Here is an 18,115-nt window from a genome sequence, read left to right on the forward strand (position 1 = left end):
TCCTCCCCCGCCATCCCACTGAACGTGGACTGCAAGCTCTCCAAGGAAGCCCTACTCGGAGTTTCCCCCTCAACAGCAAGTGCCAGGCAGCAGGCGCGGCATTCATGTTCAGTAAGAAAAGCTGCTCTGTGAGACACAGAAGCTCAAGTGGTTCAACGCTGAGGCTGCGCAGCTCAGCAACAGAAACAAAAGCCCGGATGCTGGAAAGGGCTGCAGGGAAAGAGGCCGCCCGCTTCCTGCCGAGCTATCTGGTTACCTGAAGCTGCCGAAGCCTCGGCTCTGCTGTAGGGTCTGTGCGAACATCTCGTATTTGCGGATGTCGTTATCGCTGACTGAACGGCGGGCAAAGCGCATGGCTTCCTCAAAGTGATCGCGCCGGATCTCGGGCACTGGGTCATCCTCCTCAACTTCCTAAACCAGCAAGTCACAACCGTCAGCTCAAGGCGCAGGCTGCAGCCACCGGCCACGCAGCACAAATCCCACAGACATCGCACCCCCACCAGCCAGCCAGCCAGCCGCCTGCCCGGTCCCTGCCACCAGCGCTCACCATGGCAGAAGGGTTCGTCTGCCTCTCTCGCTCCCGCCGGATCTCGCTCTCAATAGACTCACGGATGGCCAGCTTGCAGGCCCGCTGGCAAATCTCCGTGAGATCAGCTCCCGAGAAGCCGTTGGTCATTTTTGCCAGGAACTCCAGGTCCACATCCTGAGGAAACAAGGGGAGCCCCGTTGGACACATATCCCCACCCAGCCAAGAGCACCAATCCTGCCCCCGCAGCGGCCACAGTCAGTCAGCCGGCCCCAAGACAACAGTCCAGACTGGCCCTAGCACACACTTCAACAAGCTCCCACAGCTTCATCTACTAGGGGTTTTTTGGGGTGTTTGGGGGTGGGGGGGCACACACACTAGCCAACACATTTAAGCAGGCTTTTCTCTCAAGCTGTGAGCAAGAGGAACCGAGAACAGTTAAACCAGCAGCAAGATCTGGCCGCCATCCGTTATCTGGAAGAGACCGAAGTGCTGCCCAATAACGCACCCAAGGAAAAACAGCACGCTGGGCACGGGCACGCACCCCTCTCCCTCACGGCTTTCCTCAGCCCCATCTACGTCTGCCCAGAGTGGCTAGCTGCAAACGTAAAAGGCATCCAAGCACACCATCCCATACGGCCTCCACAAGGAAAGGGGGAACTCCATGCCCCAGAGCACCCCAGGCCTCCAGCATCAACCACCCTTGCCTAGATGCTTTCGTCTGAACTCCACTACATCTGGCACCAGCCCAGGGCTTAAGGTGAAAACTGGGTAAGACAGCAGGAACAACACCCTCCTCTCATGTGGAGCCAGAAGTGTACCTCGCGGCACACTTCAAGCACCTCAGGATGATAAGGCTCTAGAACATAGTTAGTGACAGCTAGCGGAAAGGGATTCACAGGTGTGGAACGTCTGCCCTCAAGCACAGCCTGGGCATTACATATAAAACCCAAAGAGAAATGCAATAATACAGCAAGAAAAGCAATGTTCATTTTCTTCTAAGTAGAACTGCAGGCAAGCATGTTATCACAACTCGATTAAAAACGGACAGGGCCTCTGGAGACCAAAGTTGTGTCATGGTCCAAGTAGTCCTCCAGGTGCCTATCCCTAACTTCAGGAAGTCTCCTGATCTCCCTACAAGTATTTAGGAATACAGATGTATTTTAATGAAGCTACGCCCCCACCCCCACGGAACACTCGTCAGCACGAACTTGCCTTGGCCACAGGCGATTTCCGCAGGTTGGCCTTGAGGATGGCCACACGAGACTTCTCATCGGGCAGCGGGATGTAGATCAGCTGGTCCAGGCGCCCAGGGCGCAGGATAGCGGGATCAATGATGTCTGGCCGGTTGGTGGCGCCAATGATGAAGACGTTCTTTTTGGTCGACATGCCGTCCATCTCCGTTAGGATCTGGTTGATGACTCTGTCTGCGGCACCACCGCCGTCCCCAATGTTCCCACCGCGGGCCTTCGCAATGGAGTCCAGCTCATCGAAGAACAGGACGCAGGGAGCTGCTTGGCGGGCCTGCCCAGGGGAAGGAACTTCATCACACCTAAAGCATGCAGAACCCACCACGACACCCGGTAGGGGCACCTGGCCCTGGGATGCTAACAGTGCCGCTGGCATGACTTCTCACATGGGTCTGATGGAAGTTCACGAGAGCAAATGCCATAACAAATGTGGGGCTTTTCTAGTGCGCCAAGCCTTCGTTGTTCACACGGATGAGCTTTCCAGGACGGCTCCCTCCTCCAAGGATACTACTTCATCCTGTCTCATACTCTTAAGGGTGCAACCATACAACTCACTGCTGGGGATTGTAGCAGCAGCAGAAATGTGCAGACAGGCTTAGACTACGCTGGTTTCCTGTAAAAATCTTGCTACCTTCCTGTACTCCCCAGAGCAATGGTGGCGGGTGAGTGAGTCTTGCCTTCAGCTACAGTGCTGGACCAGCATCAATGGGAAGCCACTCTATGAACAAGGTTACAGTGCACCCAAGGCTTTAAGTTAGGACCTCTCCAGATTTCTGGGAAAGGCAGTATGGAAATTCCTAAGCGAAAGGGGGCCAAAACGAGAGACGTCCACCACATAGACAGAGCCTTACCTTGTCAAAGATCTCGCGCACGTTGGCCTCTGACTCTCCAAACCACATGGTGAGCAGCTCTGGACCCTTGATGGAGATGAAGTTGGCCTGGCATTCATTGGCAATGGCTTTGGCCAGCAGGGTCTTTCCACAGCCAGGAGGCCCATAGAACAACACCCCTTTGGAGGGGGTCATGCCAAACTTAAGGAATTTGTCAGGATGTTCTACTGGGTACTGGGGAAGGAAAGGGTTCAACGTCAGCCCAAAAACATTCCAGAGGCGAGAGCGCGTCCTGAACTCAGGCTCCTGCTGCGCGCACAAAGATGTCCATGGCTGTGGAGCACTTGGGAGCTGCTCTGCCACAAGCGCCCAGTGGTTCCTTGGCTCTAGCAGGTCCGGCCCCACAGATCAAGTCACAGATAGAGGCGTCACCACACTAGCTCAAAGTCACGCATCTGTTCTCCCCGCCCCCCAGCCTCCAAGCATGTATCATATCTACTACTACCTATGGAGAATTGTCCCAGAGTAGAAGCCAGTAATCATGACAAATGTGCCTGGAAACAGGCAGGTTCAGGCATCTGTGGAGTAGCAGCAGCAGCAGCAGCAGCGAAGCCATATTGTGCCAAACATGAAAGGCACCAAAATAATCCTGCGGCTGAAAACAATTCAGCTAGAAGTCCAAAGATGTCCACTGCTCTGTAATTAGTCATTAAAAGCACCATTCCACGATCGTAACAAAACACAGCCAGCTGCTTTTAGAAATGCAGAGAAAGTACACAGCCAGGTTTCTTGGCAAGTATGTCAACCTAAACCCACAGGCCACATTAGAGGCAACTGAGTTTTGTAAAAAGACTTGGAAAGCATGAAAACAGCTAAGCGAACAGACAAGGCTTGTGCACCACAGGGCTTCCCTGTTGAGTAACTAGAGGGGTGTGCAAGGCCCGTGTGCAGTCCGTCATCTGAGCAGGACCACATCCTACATGCCATCCTGAAGGAACGCCCTTCGCTAAGACGCAGCTTGAGTTCAAAGAACATTTGGTTATCCGGCTTTCCCCCATAGCTCCTGCCACCATCGCGTCAACTTCCATGAAGAGCAGGGAGGTTCTATGCAACAGGGGGCTCCCCTTTCACTAAAGCTGCTCCCTACTTAAAGCCACCCACAAAGCCCATAGCAGAACTAATGAAAGCAAGAGGTCACAGTACAGCTGCTGGTCCCAGGGAGGCTGCAAGACCAGCCGCCCAGCTTGGTTTTACCACAGGCCAATACCAAGCTCTGGCGCAAGCGATTTGGAGTCTGGCAGCAACAGCTCTCACCTGGACAAGCTCCTGGAGCTCTCGCTTGACGTCTTCCAAGCCTCCAATGTCTTGCCAGGTCACCTGTGGCACTTCCACCACGGTCTCACGCAGGGCAGAGGGGTTGCTCTGGCTCAGGGCCCACTGGCATTTGGAAGGAGAGAGGGAGAGAGGTGATTTACTGCAGCTGGGGGGGGGGGGGATTTGCGCAACCTGTCAGCAGGACTGTCCCACGCCAGGAGAGAGGGGTGCAAAGGCACCTAGCTTACCCTGAAGTCATCCATGGTCACCGCCAGCGAGTTCATCACTTCAGCATCAATGGTCTCATCCTCAAGGTCGATGAGATCCATCTTCTTGCGGATCGCCTGCAGAGCTGCCTCGGAGCACAGCGCGGCCAAGTCTGCCCCAACGTGGCCATGGGTCTCGTTGGCCACCTGAAGCAAGGGGAGAGACAGGAATGGGAAGGCGCAAGGGTATCGTTTATGTTTAAGTTTCCCTCTGTACTCAAGATTGCAGCTCTACCACGCAACCTGAATGCTTCAGCGGTTGCTGGTGTTGGCCGGTATTTTATCACCTCTTCCTGAGAATACACCGCTGAATAACTTTAAGCAGAAAGGAAGCGGCACCTCAACAAGCAATGCTGTTGCTTAGGGCTACTACACAGAGTGGATGCAAGCTTAGGTGCGCAGCTCATTAGCAGCAGCAACAAACCAGAAGAGAGGTGAGGAAAAGGTACGCCTTGCCCTCGGTTGTCCGTATGCCATGGCTACCCCCAAACTGAACTACTGTAATGCCCTTTACGTGGGGCTGCTTCTGAAGACAAAATGCAGCTGTCTGGATGCTGGTGAGGGACAGGAAGTCACAAAACGAAACTCCAATTCTGCAGCATCTGCACTGGCTGCCAGTAAGCTGCTCATCACAGGAACAGTTAGTTGCTATATACAAAGTCAGACCACTGGTCAATCTAGACCAGTATTGTTGACACTGAATGGCAGCAATAGCTCCACAGAATTTTGGATCGAATCTAGGACCTTGTGAATGCAAAGCAGGTGCTCCGCCACTAAGCTATGGTCCTTCCCAATTCAAACTCCTGGTGCTATTGAAGGACCTCCTTCACCATATAACCCTACCTGTACACAAATACTTACATCATAGGTCCAGGGCCTTCTCAGCGGTGGCCCCAACACTGAAACTCCCTTCAGTGCTGGGCCTTGCAACTTTGGGGCCTTGCAACTTTTGTGCAGGCATTTAGAGGATCTATGAAGACCTTTCTGTTTAAGGCTGCTTTCAGCTGAATCCTTACTTGGATCTTGTGCTCAAACCAACTTTGCAAAGCATACTGTATGCTTGCTACTGTGGCTGTTCTATCTTGCTCCTGAGTGCGCTTTTGTCTGGATGCCATTAAGTGAGGCCAAAGTTCTGAAATGCATCTTTAAAGAAATACTTTTACTGTATTTTATGACCTGTTGTAGAGGTTTATCTTACAGCAATATGTTTTAACTGATGATTACGATGCTTAATTATTTATATAGTGCCATCTATGCACATGGCAACGTACAGAATAAAACAGCCCAGCAAATCCATCCCACAGGCGTGCATTCTAAAAAAAATCACAAAATAAACATGAAAAGGGAATGAAATGCACTAACAGGCACAGGGAATACTACAAATATAATCAACTTTACAGAACAACGAATAAAATCTAAGCTGAAGTTTTGAAGCTTTGAAAAAGAGAGAAGTTTTTAACTGAGATTTAAAAACAGGAATTGAAAGAGCAGTGCGCTGATCCTCTGGAAGACAATTCCAGGAAGAGAGAGCAGCGAGAGAAAACGGACAAAGCTGAGCAAGGGAAGTAGAAACCCTTGGGCCAGTAAGAGGCGCAGCATCCACAGACCGAGGAGCAGGAGCGGAGCTGACATGCAAGATAAGGGCTGAAAGCTCAGGAGCAGCTTAAACCACAACAGGCTTTACAAGTCAGAAGCAGCAGCAGCAGCTTATACTGAATTCTAAAATAAATGGGGAACCAATGAAGAGATTTCAAAATAGGTTTAAAAAAACAAACAAACCTGCTCCAGATCAACATCATCAGCCAGCTTCATGTTCTTGGTGTGGATTTGCAAAATCTCCAGGCGGCCAGTAGCATCTGGAATGCCAATATCTACCTCCCTGTCGAAGCGCCCTGTGGTACACCAAAGGCAACACTGACATTTGCTTCTGTGCAGGAGAATCTCATCCTGCCTGTACACTTATCATAGAATCATAGAAGAGCAGAGTTGGAAGGGGCCTACAAGGCCATCGAGTCCAACCCCCTGCTCAATGCAGGAATCCACCCTAAAGCATCCCTGACAGATCGTTGTCCAGCTGCCTCTTGAAAGCCTCTAGTGTGGGAGAGCCCACAACCTCCCTAGGGAACTGGTTCCATTGTCGTACTGCTCTAACAGTCAGGAAGTTTTTCCTGATGTCCAGCCGGAATCTGGCTTCCTTTAACTTGAGCCCATTATTCCGTGTCCTGCACTCTGGGAGGATCGAGAAGAGATCCTGGCCCTCCTCTGTGTGACAACCTTTCAAGTATTTGAAGAGTGCTATCATGTCTCCCCTCAATCTTCTCTTCTCCAGGCTCAACATGCCCAGTTCTTTCAGTCTCTCTTCATAGGGCTTTATTTCCAGACCCCTGATCATCCTGGTTGCCCTCCTCTGAACACGCTCCAGCTTGTCTGCGTCCTTCTTGAATTGTAGAGCCCAGAACTGGACGCAATACTCTAGATGAGGCCTAACCAGGGCTGAATAGAGAGGAACCAGTACCTCACGTGATTTGGAAGCTATACTTCTATTAATGCACCCCAAAATAGCATTTGCCTTTCTTGCAGCCATATCGCGCTGTTGGCTCATATTCAGCTTGTGATCTAAAACAATTCCAAGATCTTTCTCGTTTGTAGTATTGCTGAGCCAAGTGTCCCCCATCTTGTAACTGTGCATTTGGTTTCTATTCCCTAAATGTAGAACTTGGCATTTATCCCTATTAAATTCCATTCTGTTGTTTTCAGCCCAGCACTCCAGCCTATCAAGATCACTTTGAAGTTTATTCTGTCTTCCAGGGTATTAGCTATCCCACCCAATTTGGTGTCATCTGCAAATTTGATCAGCGTTCCCTGCACCTCCTCGTCCAAATCATTAATAAAAATGTGGAAGACCCCTGGGCCCAGGACTGAGCCATACATATCACCAACCGATAGGTCAGAGAACACTAAAGACCAAGGCACCAAAAGTACCGAGCCATAAAGGCCAGAGGAGACGGTGCCCTACAGCAGATCCACAAATGCATGCGCAGGATTCAAGCCTCCCATATTACTTGGTAATGGCTCCCAGGCTACAGCAAAGTTGAAAAATAGTGGTGAATGTACTGGTTTTTCCCTAAAGCAAAATGGAAACAATACGGAGAATATGGCAAAAATGGTATGATGCTGTTTTACACCTGTGTCTGACTTCTGAAAGCCCTCAATCACTCCTGGCAATTACAGCCTTTGACTCTGCCCACCCTGGAAGTAATGTGGCTCTCAGTCTAATTTCAGAAGCCCTCTGCAAGCAGTCAGATCAGTTCAGACCTCTGACAAGAGTGATCTGTCCCACTGGGCAGGAAGGAAGAGGGGAACAGAGAGAAAGGGGGTGGGGACAGGGAGAAAAGAGGGGACCCCACCCACCACTGGGATTTCCAGAGGCTACAAAAACACACGCAGGAGGCTGCAGCCCATCCGGGCACTGTATGCTGCCTATGTCTGCTCTAGAACATAGCCACCCCCCAGAATGTGGCAAGTGTGTTCCGGTTAACCAAAGATCAGCCAGGCATAAAACACTAGCCCAGCCCACCAGGAGAACTGAACAAGCCACGTTACCAAATCGCCGGAGTGCAGGATCAATGCTGTTTGGTCTGTTGGTAGCGGCCATTACAATCACATGTGCTCGCTGCTTCAGGCCATCCATGAGCGTCAGCAACTGAGACACAATACGCCGTTCTACTTCGCCGTGCGTCTGTGGAGAGAGCAGCTGGCGGTGTGAAGATCTGGCAGGAAACGCTCCACTTCAAATCATAAGCTGGGGCATATCCCCAACTAAACACCCAAGAAGCCAAGCTTAAAACCAACTAGGAAAGAGACCAGCCCAAGAAGTGATTTGGGGACAGACATGGAATCAAATACAGACTGTGATTCAGGACCCAAGCTGGGGCAAGCAGCTGGCAACCCAACAGTATCTAGGACTGATATGCAGAGTACACAGCCTTCCTTGCTCTTAGAAGGTCCTTTTATGAAAGGAAACACTGAACGGGGCACAACGGTGTGGTGTAGTTACCTACGCACTGCACCTACGCACAGGAGCACTGAACGCCTGTGCAAGACACGGTCTCAAGGCAGACAAATCTGAAGAGTTGAAGCTGAAACTGAAGGGCTCAGATCTAGGTGACACAAGCTCTACTGCTTGCATTCTGACAGGTCATCCACCCCGGCCCAAGCACCTAATTTCAAAGTGCCGGACTGACGAAGCTGAGCTCCACCAGTCCCCACAGGACTGCAGAACACTCACCTTCTCTCTTTTGGGAGCAATGGCATCCAGTTCATCAATGAAGATGATGGCAGGCGCGTTCTTCTCGGCTTCCTCGAAGGCCTTCCGCAGATTACTCTCCGACTCACCTGCCAACTTGCTCATGATCTCGGGACCTGTAGAAAAACAGCAAGGGGATGGCGATGACCAAAACAAGATGCGGTCCCTACTTCTAAAAGTACACATCACCTGAAAGAACCAACACCTGAGCCTAACACGAGTGTGAGTTTCTAAAACCCTTCACTAGAACTCCCGGCTTTCCGTTTCAACTCTAAATGACTCTCTGCAGACTGACTCAGCTAGTCTTGATTCAGAAATGGAAGGACCGAACTTAAAGCACTAAAAGCAAACACCATCTTCTATTCACCTCAAATTGTTTGCGCTCCACAGATCTCAGTACTTCCTTTGGGCTCCTTAGGATACCTTGAGATTTCCAAGGAGACAGGCTCTCTACAGGCAACTTAGCATGGCGAAGCCTTTCATAAACACACAGTGCCCAAGGGAAGAATCAGGATGCGCCCGTGAGGTAAGGCAGAAATGTGGTCTTATGTCTGAACAGATAATTCTATTTTAAATTGGTTTAGCACAGAGTATTTTTATTCCTCTGTACTGTTTTAAGCAATGCATTTTGCTCTATTGTAGCCTTTTATTTTTATCGTAATTTTAATTTCCCCCCCTCTATATTGTCAGCTGCCTAGAAAAATAACCTAAACAAAACAAACACAAAACCAGTAAGAGTCAGTTACTTAAACTGAGAAGCAAGTGAAAGGCATTTATTCAGAATTTTACAAAAGTCCCTTTATCACAAGGATCAAAAATTGGGGGCGGGGGGGGGGACGGGGACGACGACATCTCTGTAGAGGAATGGAAGAGCAGGAGAGGAGAGGGAACACTTCAAGTTTGCTAGAAAGTTTCAGCCGTTCAGGTGTACCAAGCAACCCACACTATAACTCAACTCCATTCAAACAGAGGAGCAAATACTGAAACGCAGATGTAGCTTTAGCAGAGACAGAGTCCTGCTTGTTATGAACTGAACTAAAAGCTTGTGAAAAGCCTCCTCACAAGAAGGCATGCGCTTAGGACAAGTTCTATGTCCAAGGATCGCTTCCTCTCCACCCCGCGGCCTTTTGCTTCATCAAGCCAAGCAAGCAGTTCAAGTAGTCAGCACAAACCTACTGCCTGGAACTCACCGTTGATCAGGAAGAAGAAAGCTCCAGTCTCATTTGCCACAGCTCGGGCAATCAGGGTCTTCCCAGTACCAGGTGGACCGTAAAGCAGGATACCACGGGGAGGCTAGAGAAATGCAGATTATTAACATTTTAACGTTAAACCCAAATTCTAATTCAGCACCAGCAGAGTTATCCAGGAAAGGTGCCTGGAGCCACCACAACTGTATAACCATCTGCAGGGCCAGGGCAGTCTTGAAGTATGGCCCCAACATAGTATAATTTAGTCCTTGACTGCCCCTGCGTAATAATAAGCACATCCTTCACCCAAAGAGAGCACGACCCCAGGATTTTGCAGGGACAGACAACAAGATCCTCAAACTTAACCAGATGCCCACCTTCACACCGATAGCTTTAAAGAGAGCCGGGTGCCTGAGAGGGAGCTCCACCATTTCCTTGATTTGAGCCAGTTGCTTTCGGCAGCCTCCAATGTCATCATAGCCCACTTCGTTCAGGGATTCCTCTTCATCCTGGCAGGGGAGAAACCATAAATGCAAAAAGGACCTAGAGGTCAAAACAGTGTGGCAACTATGTCTGATCAGTTCAGAAGGGCTCTACATGAGTCCCAAGCTCATGGGCTAACTTAGCACTAGGATCAGTCAACCTGGATGAGTGCTCATTTCCTAACACATCCCTTTCTCAATCACAGAATCACTTCTGTTATTCTAAACATCAGCTGGCCACAGTATTCCAGGCACCCACATGTGGTATAACAGCCAAAAAAGTGGTTTCTCCATTGTAGCCCTGCCAACTTCATTCTCCTTAGGAAGGCACACCAAAGATACATAGAGCTACTGTATCAGATTAAGGCACAATAGACTGAGGAATTCTTATGAAGAGAACATGCAGCTGTAGCGGAATATGCATTGCAGTGTGTAGAATTGATAAGAATTTATTGTATCTTGTAGGCTTGACTAGTTCTGTGTGTAGGAGTTGTGAGATAACTGTGAGTAATGGAATATATTCTTGGAAATAGAAGGAGGCTGCCACAAATGCATTGGGCAAGTGCTGGAAGCAGCATATAGCTTAACTTAGCAGGGATAACTCCAACTCGGTATTACTGGTATCGGCGGCAGATTAGGCTACACTGAGAAAAATGGAAATAGTGGTATGACCACATCTGAAACCAAGGATGAGGTCATTGGCATTATGAGGGCTATAAAAGGCCAGGGTTTCATCAGCTTGTCCTGAGAGAAGGAGAAATCCGCCACACGTGCTCAGGTTGGCTTCGCCCACCATGACCTCCACTTAGCTAAATATGAACCTGTGATACTGACTGTTAGATTGAGAAGAAACCAGGTTTTACAATGTTACCACTAGGTTTGCTACTGTCTTCATTGTACTTTTAGAGATTATAACATTTGGGAACATTTGTGATCTGCCTCATCTTAGCCAAAGCTTGTTATTCTCTTAGACTGTTTGAGCAATAAAAATATATTCTTTGATACCATATTTGTGTTGTCTGGCTTGAGGGAAGTTTCAGAGACCACGACCCATATAACTTTAATTCTTGAAGCCCAGAACACTTGGTAAAGATTTGCAAATCTACCCCTGAGTGGGGTCTGGCTTTAAAGCTCTCGTGTTTTCTCTGGATCCAGCGAATCTCAGAGACACCCGTTCAAGTTTGGGAAACGCGCTACTCAGAGAAGCAGTTCCTCGACTCATGACTGCCCGGCATGGTCATTTCGAAAGCAGCAGAGGTCTCCCTTCTCAGAGAGGCCCTTTCCCCCGCAGTACAGAATGGCAGATTTCATCCTTAACTTCACCCATCACCAAAAAATAAACCCACTCTCCAACCCCTTCTTTTGGCTCTCCCCAAAGAAGACAGAAAAGCCGTGGAACAAGAGTGCTCCACTCACCTCTCGCTTGATCGGCTCTCCCTCACAGTGGATCACCGTGTCTGGAGCCACGATGCAGTAGGGGCTTGGGTCTGTCTCCACCACTTTGAACTCCACCGCACGCATCCCTCCACGTACCAGGAAGATGTCCCCTGAAATTATCAGCATGTTAATGAGGGCCAAGCGTTCCTGAAGAGATGCTTTCTTTACTACAGAATTCTGGTACAAGAGAGTGACGCTCGTAGCCTTGGACCTTCCCAAAAGGGCACAGGAATGGCAGATGACATAGGAAGCCAGCCTGACTACCCAATCAGTAGCATGGATGTGTATTCGAATTCGGAGCATTTGTACTATTGCACTTTCAAAGGTTCAAAGCATCTCGCAGCATGCATTTGCTCATCACGATCCTTACAACAACTCTGCATGATGGGAAGTCTATACCATCACTGTTACCCCCCCATACTGCAGATGGAAAATGCTAAGAGAAAAAGCCCCTTGCCCCTGTCCAATTAGCAAATTCCTGCCAGGAGTGAGATTGAAGCAGGGGCTCTGGTTCAGACTGCAGGCCCTCAGCCACTACAAGGGGGTCAGGGTGTGAAAGAGCAGCTTACTTGCACTCCTAAGTATGTTTACTCAGCAATTAAGTCCCACAGACATGAATGGAGCTTAGTCCCTGGTATGTGAGCTCAGGACTGCAGCCTTAATCACTTCAGTTAGTTAGGTGCATAAGAAATAGCAGGTGACTGGGCCAGATGTGCAGAGAGAGGCACCAAAATCCATATGCCTCCTGTTCCCAGAGAGGAACAACACTCAACTACAACAGAGTATATTAAAAGGTAGAAACAGTGATCAAAGTTCCAGCTTGGGAATAATGCCTTTCTGGCAAATGTCTAACAAGGCTCAAGTGAGTGACACTACTCCTGGAAGAGCCCAACTATGCAGAGAAGCATTCTGAGACAGAAGCAGCGAAGGGTACCACGTGCAGCATATATTTTTTCCTAGAGGTAAAATCAAACTAAAACCCACATACAAAGAATAGAAATGTAAATGCCCAGGAGTAGCATCTATTCAAACAATCTCTTTTAGGAAGTTGGTTTTTAACTTTAATTGTTTTAAACTGGTCATGATGGCCATATGGGAATGTCCCAGCTCAGAGGCAGCATTGCCAGTGGCTGGTATCCTCCCTGTTGCCTTCAGACCTTCCTGTGGGCTTCTCAAGAGGCTGACTGAACACTATGGGGAAGAGGATGTTGGATAGAACTGGTCTGATCCAGCAGGGCTCTTCTTCTGTTTTATGACATGGTGATTTTATTCTTTGTTGCTTGTCAGCTGCGTTGTTCATAGAAAGAGAGTAAGAGTGACTAAAACAAAGGAACCGGCTTCTTGCCCATCAATTCCCTCAACCCGCCAGCAAGGGACCAGTGATGACTGTTTCAAGATGCGCTTCTGCGCTGCAACTGCAGTGACACACATTGTGCAGCTATTCCACCCCCCTGCTGTTATTGTGCAGCTCGCTAGAGCATTTCAGAACGAAGCGCGACGTCTATCCTGACAGCAGCTAAACACAACACGCCACTTGACGGATTGTGGAGCAAAGGCCACGGTCGGCGCAGTAGCCCTCCTCTGCCATGCTTGCCTTAGGTCAGCGGGACCCACTCCAGAGGTCCAGATCGAGTTCCCAGATCGAGGACCTCAACATGCTCAACCACCGTGGCTTAGTGTGTCATCTGAGCAGGGTCTGTGACTGGCTCAGAGCCACTCAGTGAGCTTCCATGGCCAAGTGGGGAGCACAACCCAGATCTCCTGACTCCCAGGCCAACACTCATAACCACGACATCGCACCGGATCGTGATCGCATGTGAAGGCTCAGAAAGGACATGGCCAAGAGCGCAGGGACCTTATTCTGAGGTGACCTGACCTGTATCTGATTCCACAAGTGGCCTCATTGAGATGTCAAGAGGTTGTGGGGAAGTTTGAAAAGCTGCACTTCAACACTGCAACTGCTTAGAACCTGGAGGCCCTTCTGCGATTCCACAGCTTCCCCCAGGGGACAGGAGGCCCCAGACCTCCCTTTGGAGCGGAACAGTCAGAGAATGGACAGATCTAGTCAAAGGCATCAACCTGCTAGCTGCTCCAGCCACATTCTGTCGTTAGTTCCAAAGTCTCACTCTCATCCAAACTCAACATTGCTTTCATACTAGGTGCCATTACCTTTTCTGATTGGTCTGTATGCTTCCAGGAAGTAGGGCTTGAGGTAGACCTCAAACAGGTTCCCAGTGATCCCTTCCACAGTATCATCAATGGGCAGCACATGGATGCGTTTGCCGTACTTCACATCTGGGCAAGGCTGGATGCTGAAAAGGAAGAGTGTCCCTCTATGACCCTTAGATGGCTGCATTCTTGTGCGGAGCTTGGAAAGGCCAGCTAGAGACATTTGTAAGAAACAACTTCCAACCCTTGATGGAAATGACAGGAGAATCCAACTAGGCGCTGTTCCCTACACTATCCTTCGGCTGCTGCACTTCCCCTTCAAAGACAGCAGAGGAACAATGCCGTTAGGGGGAGCTTACCAATATGCAAATCTTAATTGAGCTATTTGCACTGAAGCTTAGCCAGTGCTTAGGTGATAGAGCTAAGGCTTCCAGAAGTTCCCCACAGTCTCCAGCCCTTGACCTTTTGCTTCAAAATTCATTCACTTCCCCCCACCAAAACAGGACCGGAACAAAATGTTTCAAATTCTACAGTGCTCTCAAATTTTTGCAATTACGAAATAAGCAAATTTATATAACCTGGACCAAATGAAAAAATTAGTGCTTCAGAACTCATTTAAAGAGTTTCAGATACTCTATCTTTACAGAAGGATAGCAGTTTAATGAGAACGGGACACAGGACAGCTGCAACAACATAATTATTTTGGAATGAAGCCCCGACTTCAAGGGAGCACTCCTTATTGGAGAACACAGCAAGGATGTCTCCGAAGGTCAGCGTCTGCAGTCAGAGCACCCCTTGTTTCAGGAGCTTCAATCTGGGGCTTTATGCTCCCACCCTCTTAGCAGGGTATAGAAGTATTTGTTGCTTGGTCATTTCCTCCTCAGATCTACCTAGCAGCTTTTTTAAGGTACTACCTGGGGAAGATTAAAATCCTCCTCTTAAAAACTATTAATTTAATTAATCAACATCAATTTAATTCATCAGTGGCCCAAGCCAAACACCACCACTATTTGTAGACCCCTTTATATACAAGGGAATCGATACAGTACGGCCCAACTTGACAAGGCGCCCAAGCAAAAGTCAATGCTCCAACCAACACAGGGAGCTCTTTCCCCAGATATGCCTTTGCCCTTAACTGGTCAAATTAGCTCAATGTACCGAGCCGGACACTCAGCCCTCACCTGATCACATCTCCAAGGCGCACCCTCAAGTTGTTGCGAACAACCCTGTTCATGCGGATTTTCTCATCGGAGCAGGTGTCATCGGACAGGACAATGCACACCGCTTCTCTCCTCTTCTTCCCTTTCAGCAGGACTGTATCTCCCCTGAACAGCTGCAATTCATCCATTTTGGCCTGTGAATGAATGCGAGAAAAATTGTCCAATATATGCCTATTCCTTAACATAAATCAGTACAGAAAATCTGCCTACCTGAAACTGACAACACCTTGTGTGATACTAGTTCAATAAAAGCATCCAGGTAAGGACAAGCATATATAAGAAGATGGACGCAAGGCAGGATGGGGCAAATTTAGATCATGCCAGACTGAGCACATATTTTTCTTTGAATACACATCTATTTTGATAAAGCGGTATGCTTAAATACTGAAAAAGTTGGTGGTCAGATAGCAGAGGCTTCTGGGGAAACCAGGACTTTCACATTGGAGAAAATGCCTGTTTGAATTAACCCTCTTTGAATAAAAGTTACTAAAACAGAAAAAGTAGTAGTTATTCAAGGATCAGCAGGGTTTTATTTAGCATTTTCTTGGTGACCTCTTTTTAGGGAGAAGAAATGGAGCATGTGGTCAAGCACATGGTTTGTATGCAGAATGCCCAGGTTCAATCTCCAATTAAAAGGCTCAGGTAGCAGATGTGAAGACCTCTTCCTGTCTATCACAGTACCCCATTCTGGGCTGGACGGATGAATAAGTCTGACCTGGTTTAAGGCAACTTCCTACATTATGTGTATGTTTTATCAGCCACACAGTTTTCTACTTTTATGTTGAACACACCTGAGACAGTGACACAACACTGTTGTCCTCGTTGATTGCTTCATCAACAATTAACCGATTGGGCCTGTTCTTCTGCTTGAGAATTGCAGTTGACAAGTCATCAGCTTTGGAACTGTAGTAACAGAACAGAGTTGTTGGGAGGTTAGGTAACAGAAGCCACACCCTGTTTTGACCATTTCCCATCTGTTCACTATTGCCTTTGTTACACCATATCTTAACCAATTCTGTTTGAAAGGTAAGCACAACATCCTTTACAATATAAATACCAAGTTCAACACAACAGTGAGAGCTCAAAGTACAATCCCCTACTCAGTACTCTACAGAGCAGTTTATTTTATTTATTTATTTTATTACATTTATATACCGCCCCACAGCCGAAGCTCTCTGGGCGGTTTACAACATTTAAAAATAGTAAACATTAAAAGTATACAATTTAAAAACACACACACACACACACACACAGAGTTATAGATTAGAAGCATTCACGAACCACTTGCCACTGTTTTAAAGGGACAACAACAACAACAAAACCCCAGCAGGTGGCAATTTTGCCACAAGACAAACCACATGCAGAATATTTTTTTGTTATTAAGTGGCAAGCAGCTAGTAGCTGCTTGGCAACAAAGCTTCTGGCAATTCCCAGAGTGACAGTCTCTCTACCTGTACCTTCCTACAATGATGGACAGGTTTTATTTTAACCTCTTGATCCTCAAAAGTCCCAAGACATCACAACAATGAAATATGTACTTCTTTATTCTATCGAAGATGTCTTCCAATAATTTCCTGAAGACACCCCAACTCAGCCATGTCAGGACTATTGAGGAGAGGAGGGTAAGGGAGGCAGAGTAACCATAAAACACCGTCCTGCACGCCCGTGCCATTTTCATTTTTCATGTGGGAGGGCACAGAGAGATCGCAACACCACACAGCTATTTCTGAACACCTGCCAACACCTGCCTGGAAGTGCAGATGCAACAGCACTGTTGCATTATGCTTCTTGGAAATGCAATTTCCATCTGAAGGTGAGTCGCCATGTCACACACCAACTGCTACCACTGACCAGTCTTTAAGCATTATCCTATGCAGATTATGCATGGTGTTGAGAACGTGGATAGAGGAAAGTTTTCCTCCCTTTCTCATTATACTAGAACCTGTGCTAAGCTATGGTAATTCAGGACAGACAGACACACTCTAGAACTCTCCTACCAAGAAGGAGCAGAGCCAATAGAGAAGAGCCCCTTACAATACCCACATTTCACATTCAACAATGTCCAAGGAAAGTTTAAAAAAATTAAGACTGAAGCAAAGGCTGAAAAAATGTTAATCTGGATGAAGCCTATATAGCATTATTTTCATGAAACCAGCTTCACCCTAAGAAAGCACAGAAGCGTTCGGTTCTCCCAAACAGAAAGTGAAATTGGCCATCTCTTTTGTACGGTTCAAGCTGAACAGTTTCCTACTGAATATATCAGCACAGAAAAAGGAGATCTTGAAGCAGCCCCAAGCAGGCATCCTCCAGAGGTATTGGGCAGTTGTAGTCCCACAAAACTGGAGTTTCAGGTTGGGGAAGGCTCGCTTAGAGTTATTTTATTATCTAACAGGTTATATCATATGGATTATTTCACGGGCCACTTAAAAGTGTTCTTTAAGTAGCCCATGAAATAATCGTATGACACAGGCAAGTCTTAGCATATTAGAAACGACTGAGTAAAACACCAAACAGAGTGTGTAAATAGCATCTTTTGTCTTGATATCAAGATGCCAACTGTGTCAGCACTGCCTTAAGTAATACACAGCAACTGAGGAAACACGGATGCTTTAAAGCAGGAATGAAGACTGGCAACTGAAACAACACTATTACTCTGGTACCAAGCAAAAATGCCAGACAGTGTTCAGTCAAACTTCACTATCTGCTCTACCATGCATTCACTTGATGAGGCATGGAAAATGTTCTTTTGCTCTTATTTTTCCTGTGCATTGTTTCCTAAAATTCATAACATAATGGAGATAACAGAGAATAAAATGGAAGAGGAGGAAGATTATGTATGCTGCCTTGGGTTACTTGGAGGAAAAAAGGGGAAATATAAATGCAATAAATAACTTAATACCCGTCAAATTGGTCAACTAGAATGGATACAATACAGGTCAAACCTAAAATCAAAAGTTGTAATTAACTTTTTTCAGATAACTATCTTTAGGAAAGATGTATTTATGTGCGCAGCTCTTTAGATACGCCAGTTAAAAGTTTTCAGTGCCTTCACATTTTTTCTGAAATCGAAAAAACAAATGTTAAAAAGCAAAGATAACTGCAAAGGCAGACAGCGTGGAGGCAAAGGA

At 47.6% G+C, this 18,115-nt stretch overlaps 1 protein-coding gene across 2 annotated transcripts in view; it reads right to left on the reverse strand.

Annotated features, from left to right (window-relative positions):
- The window catches only part of LOC134400091 (transitional endoplasmic reticulum ATPase), a 63,333-nt gene that overhangs the window by 1,244 nt on the left and 43,974 nt on the right, over positions 1-18,115 (reverse strand). For both annotated transcript variants that reach the window (XM_063128361.1, XM_063128363.1), the window contains 15 exons: positions 15,779-15,890; positions 14,949-15,121; positions 13,768-13,910; positions 11,578-11,708; positions 10,057-10,188; positions 9,683-9,785; positions 8,475-8,608; positions 7,790-7,925; positions 5,966-6,078; positions 4,169-4,333; positions 3,921-4,043; positions 2,628-2,840; positions 1,742-2,050; positions 548-703; positions 257-411 (listed from right to left, as the gene is read on the reverse strand). In XM_063128361.1, coding sequence (XP_062984431.1) covers positions 257-411; positions 548-703; positions 1,742-2,050; positions 2,628-2,840; positions 3,921-4,043; positions 4,169-4,333; positions 5,966-6,078; positions 7,790-7,925; positions 8,475-8,608; positions 9,683-9,785; positions 10,057-10,188; positions 11,578-11,708; positions 13,768-13,910; positions 14,949-15,121; positions 15,779-15,890 — 2,298 coding nt within the window. The remainder of the gene's footprint in view (positions 1-256; positions 412-547; positions 704-1,741; positions 2,051-2,627; positions 2,841-3,920; positions 4,044-4,168; positions 4,334-5,965; positions 6,079-7,789; positions 7,926-8,474; positions 8,609-9,682; positions 9,786-10,056; positions 10,189-11,577; positions 11,709-13,767; positions 13,911-14,948; positions 15,122-15,778; positions 15,891-18,115) is intronic.

Source organism: Elgaria multicarinata, chromosome 6, assembly GCF_023053635.1.
Source record: "Elgaria multicarinata webbii isolate HBS135686 ecotype San Diego chromosome 6, rElgMul1.1.pri, whole genome shotgun sequence".
Classification (NCBI taxonomy): Eukaryota; Metazoa; Chordata; class Lepidosauria; order Squamata; family Anguidae; genus Elgaria; species Elgaria multicarinata.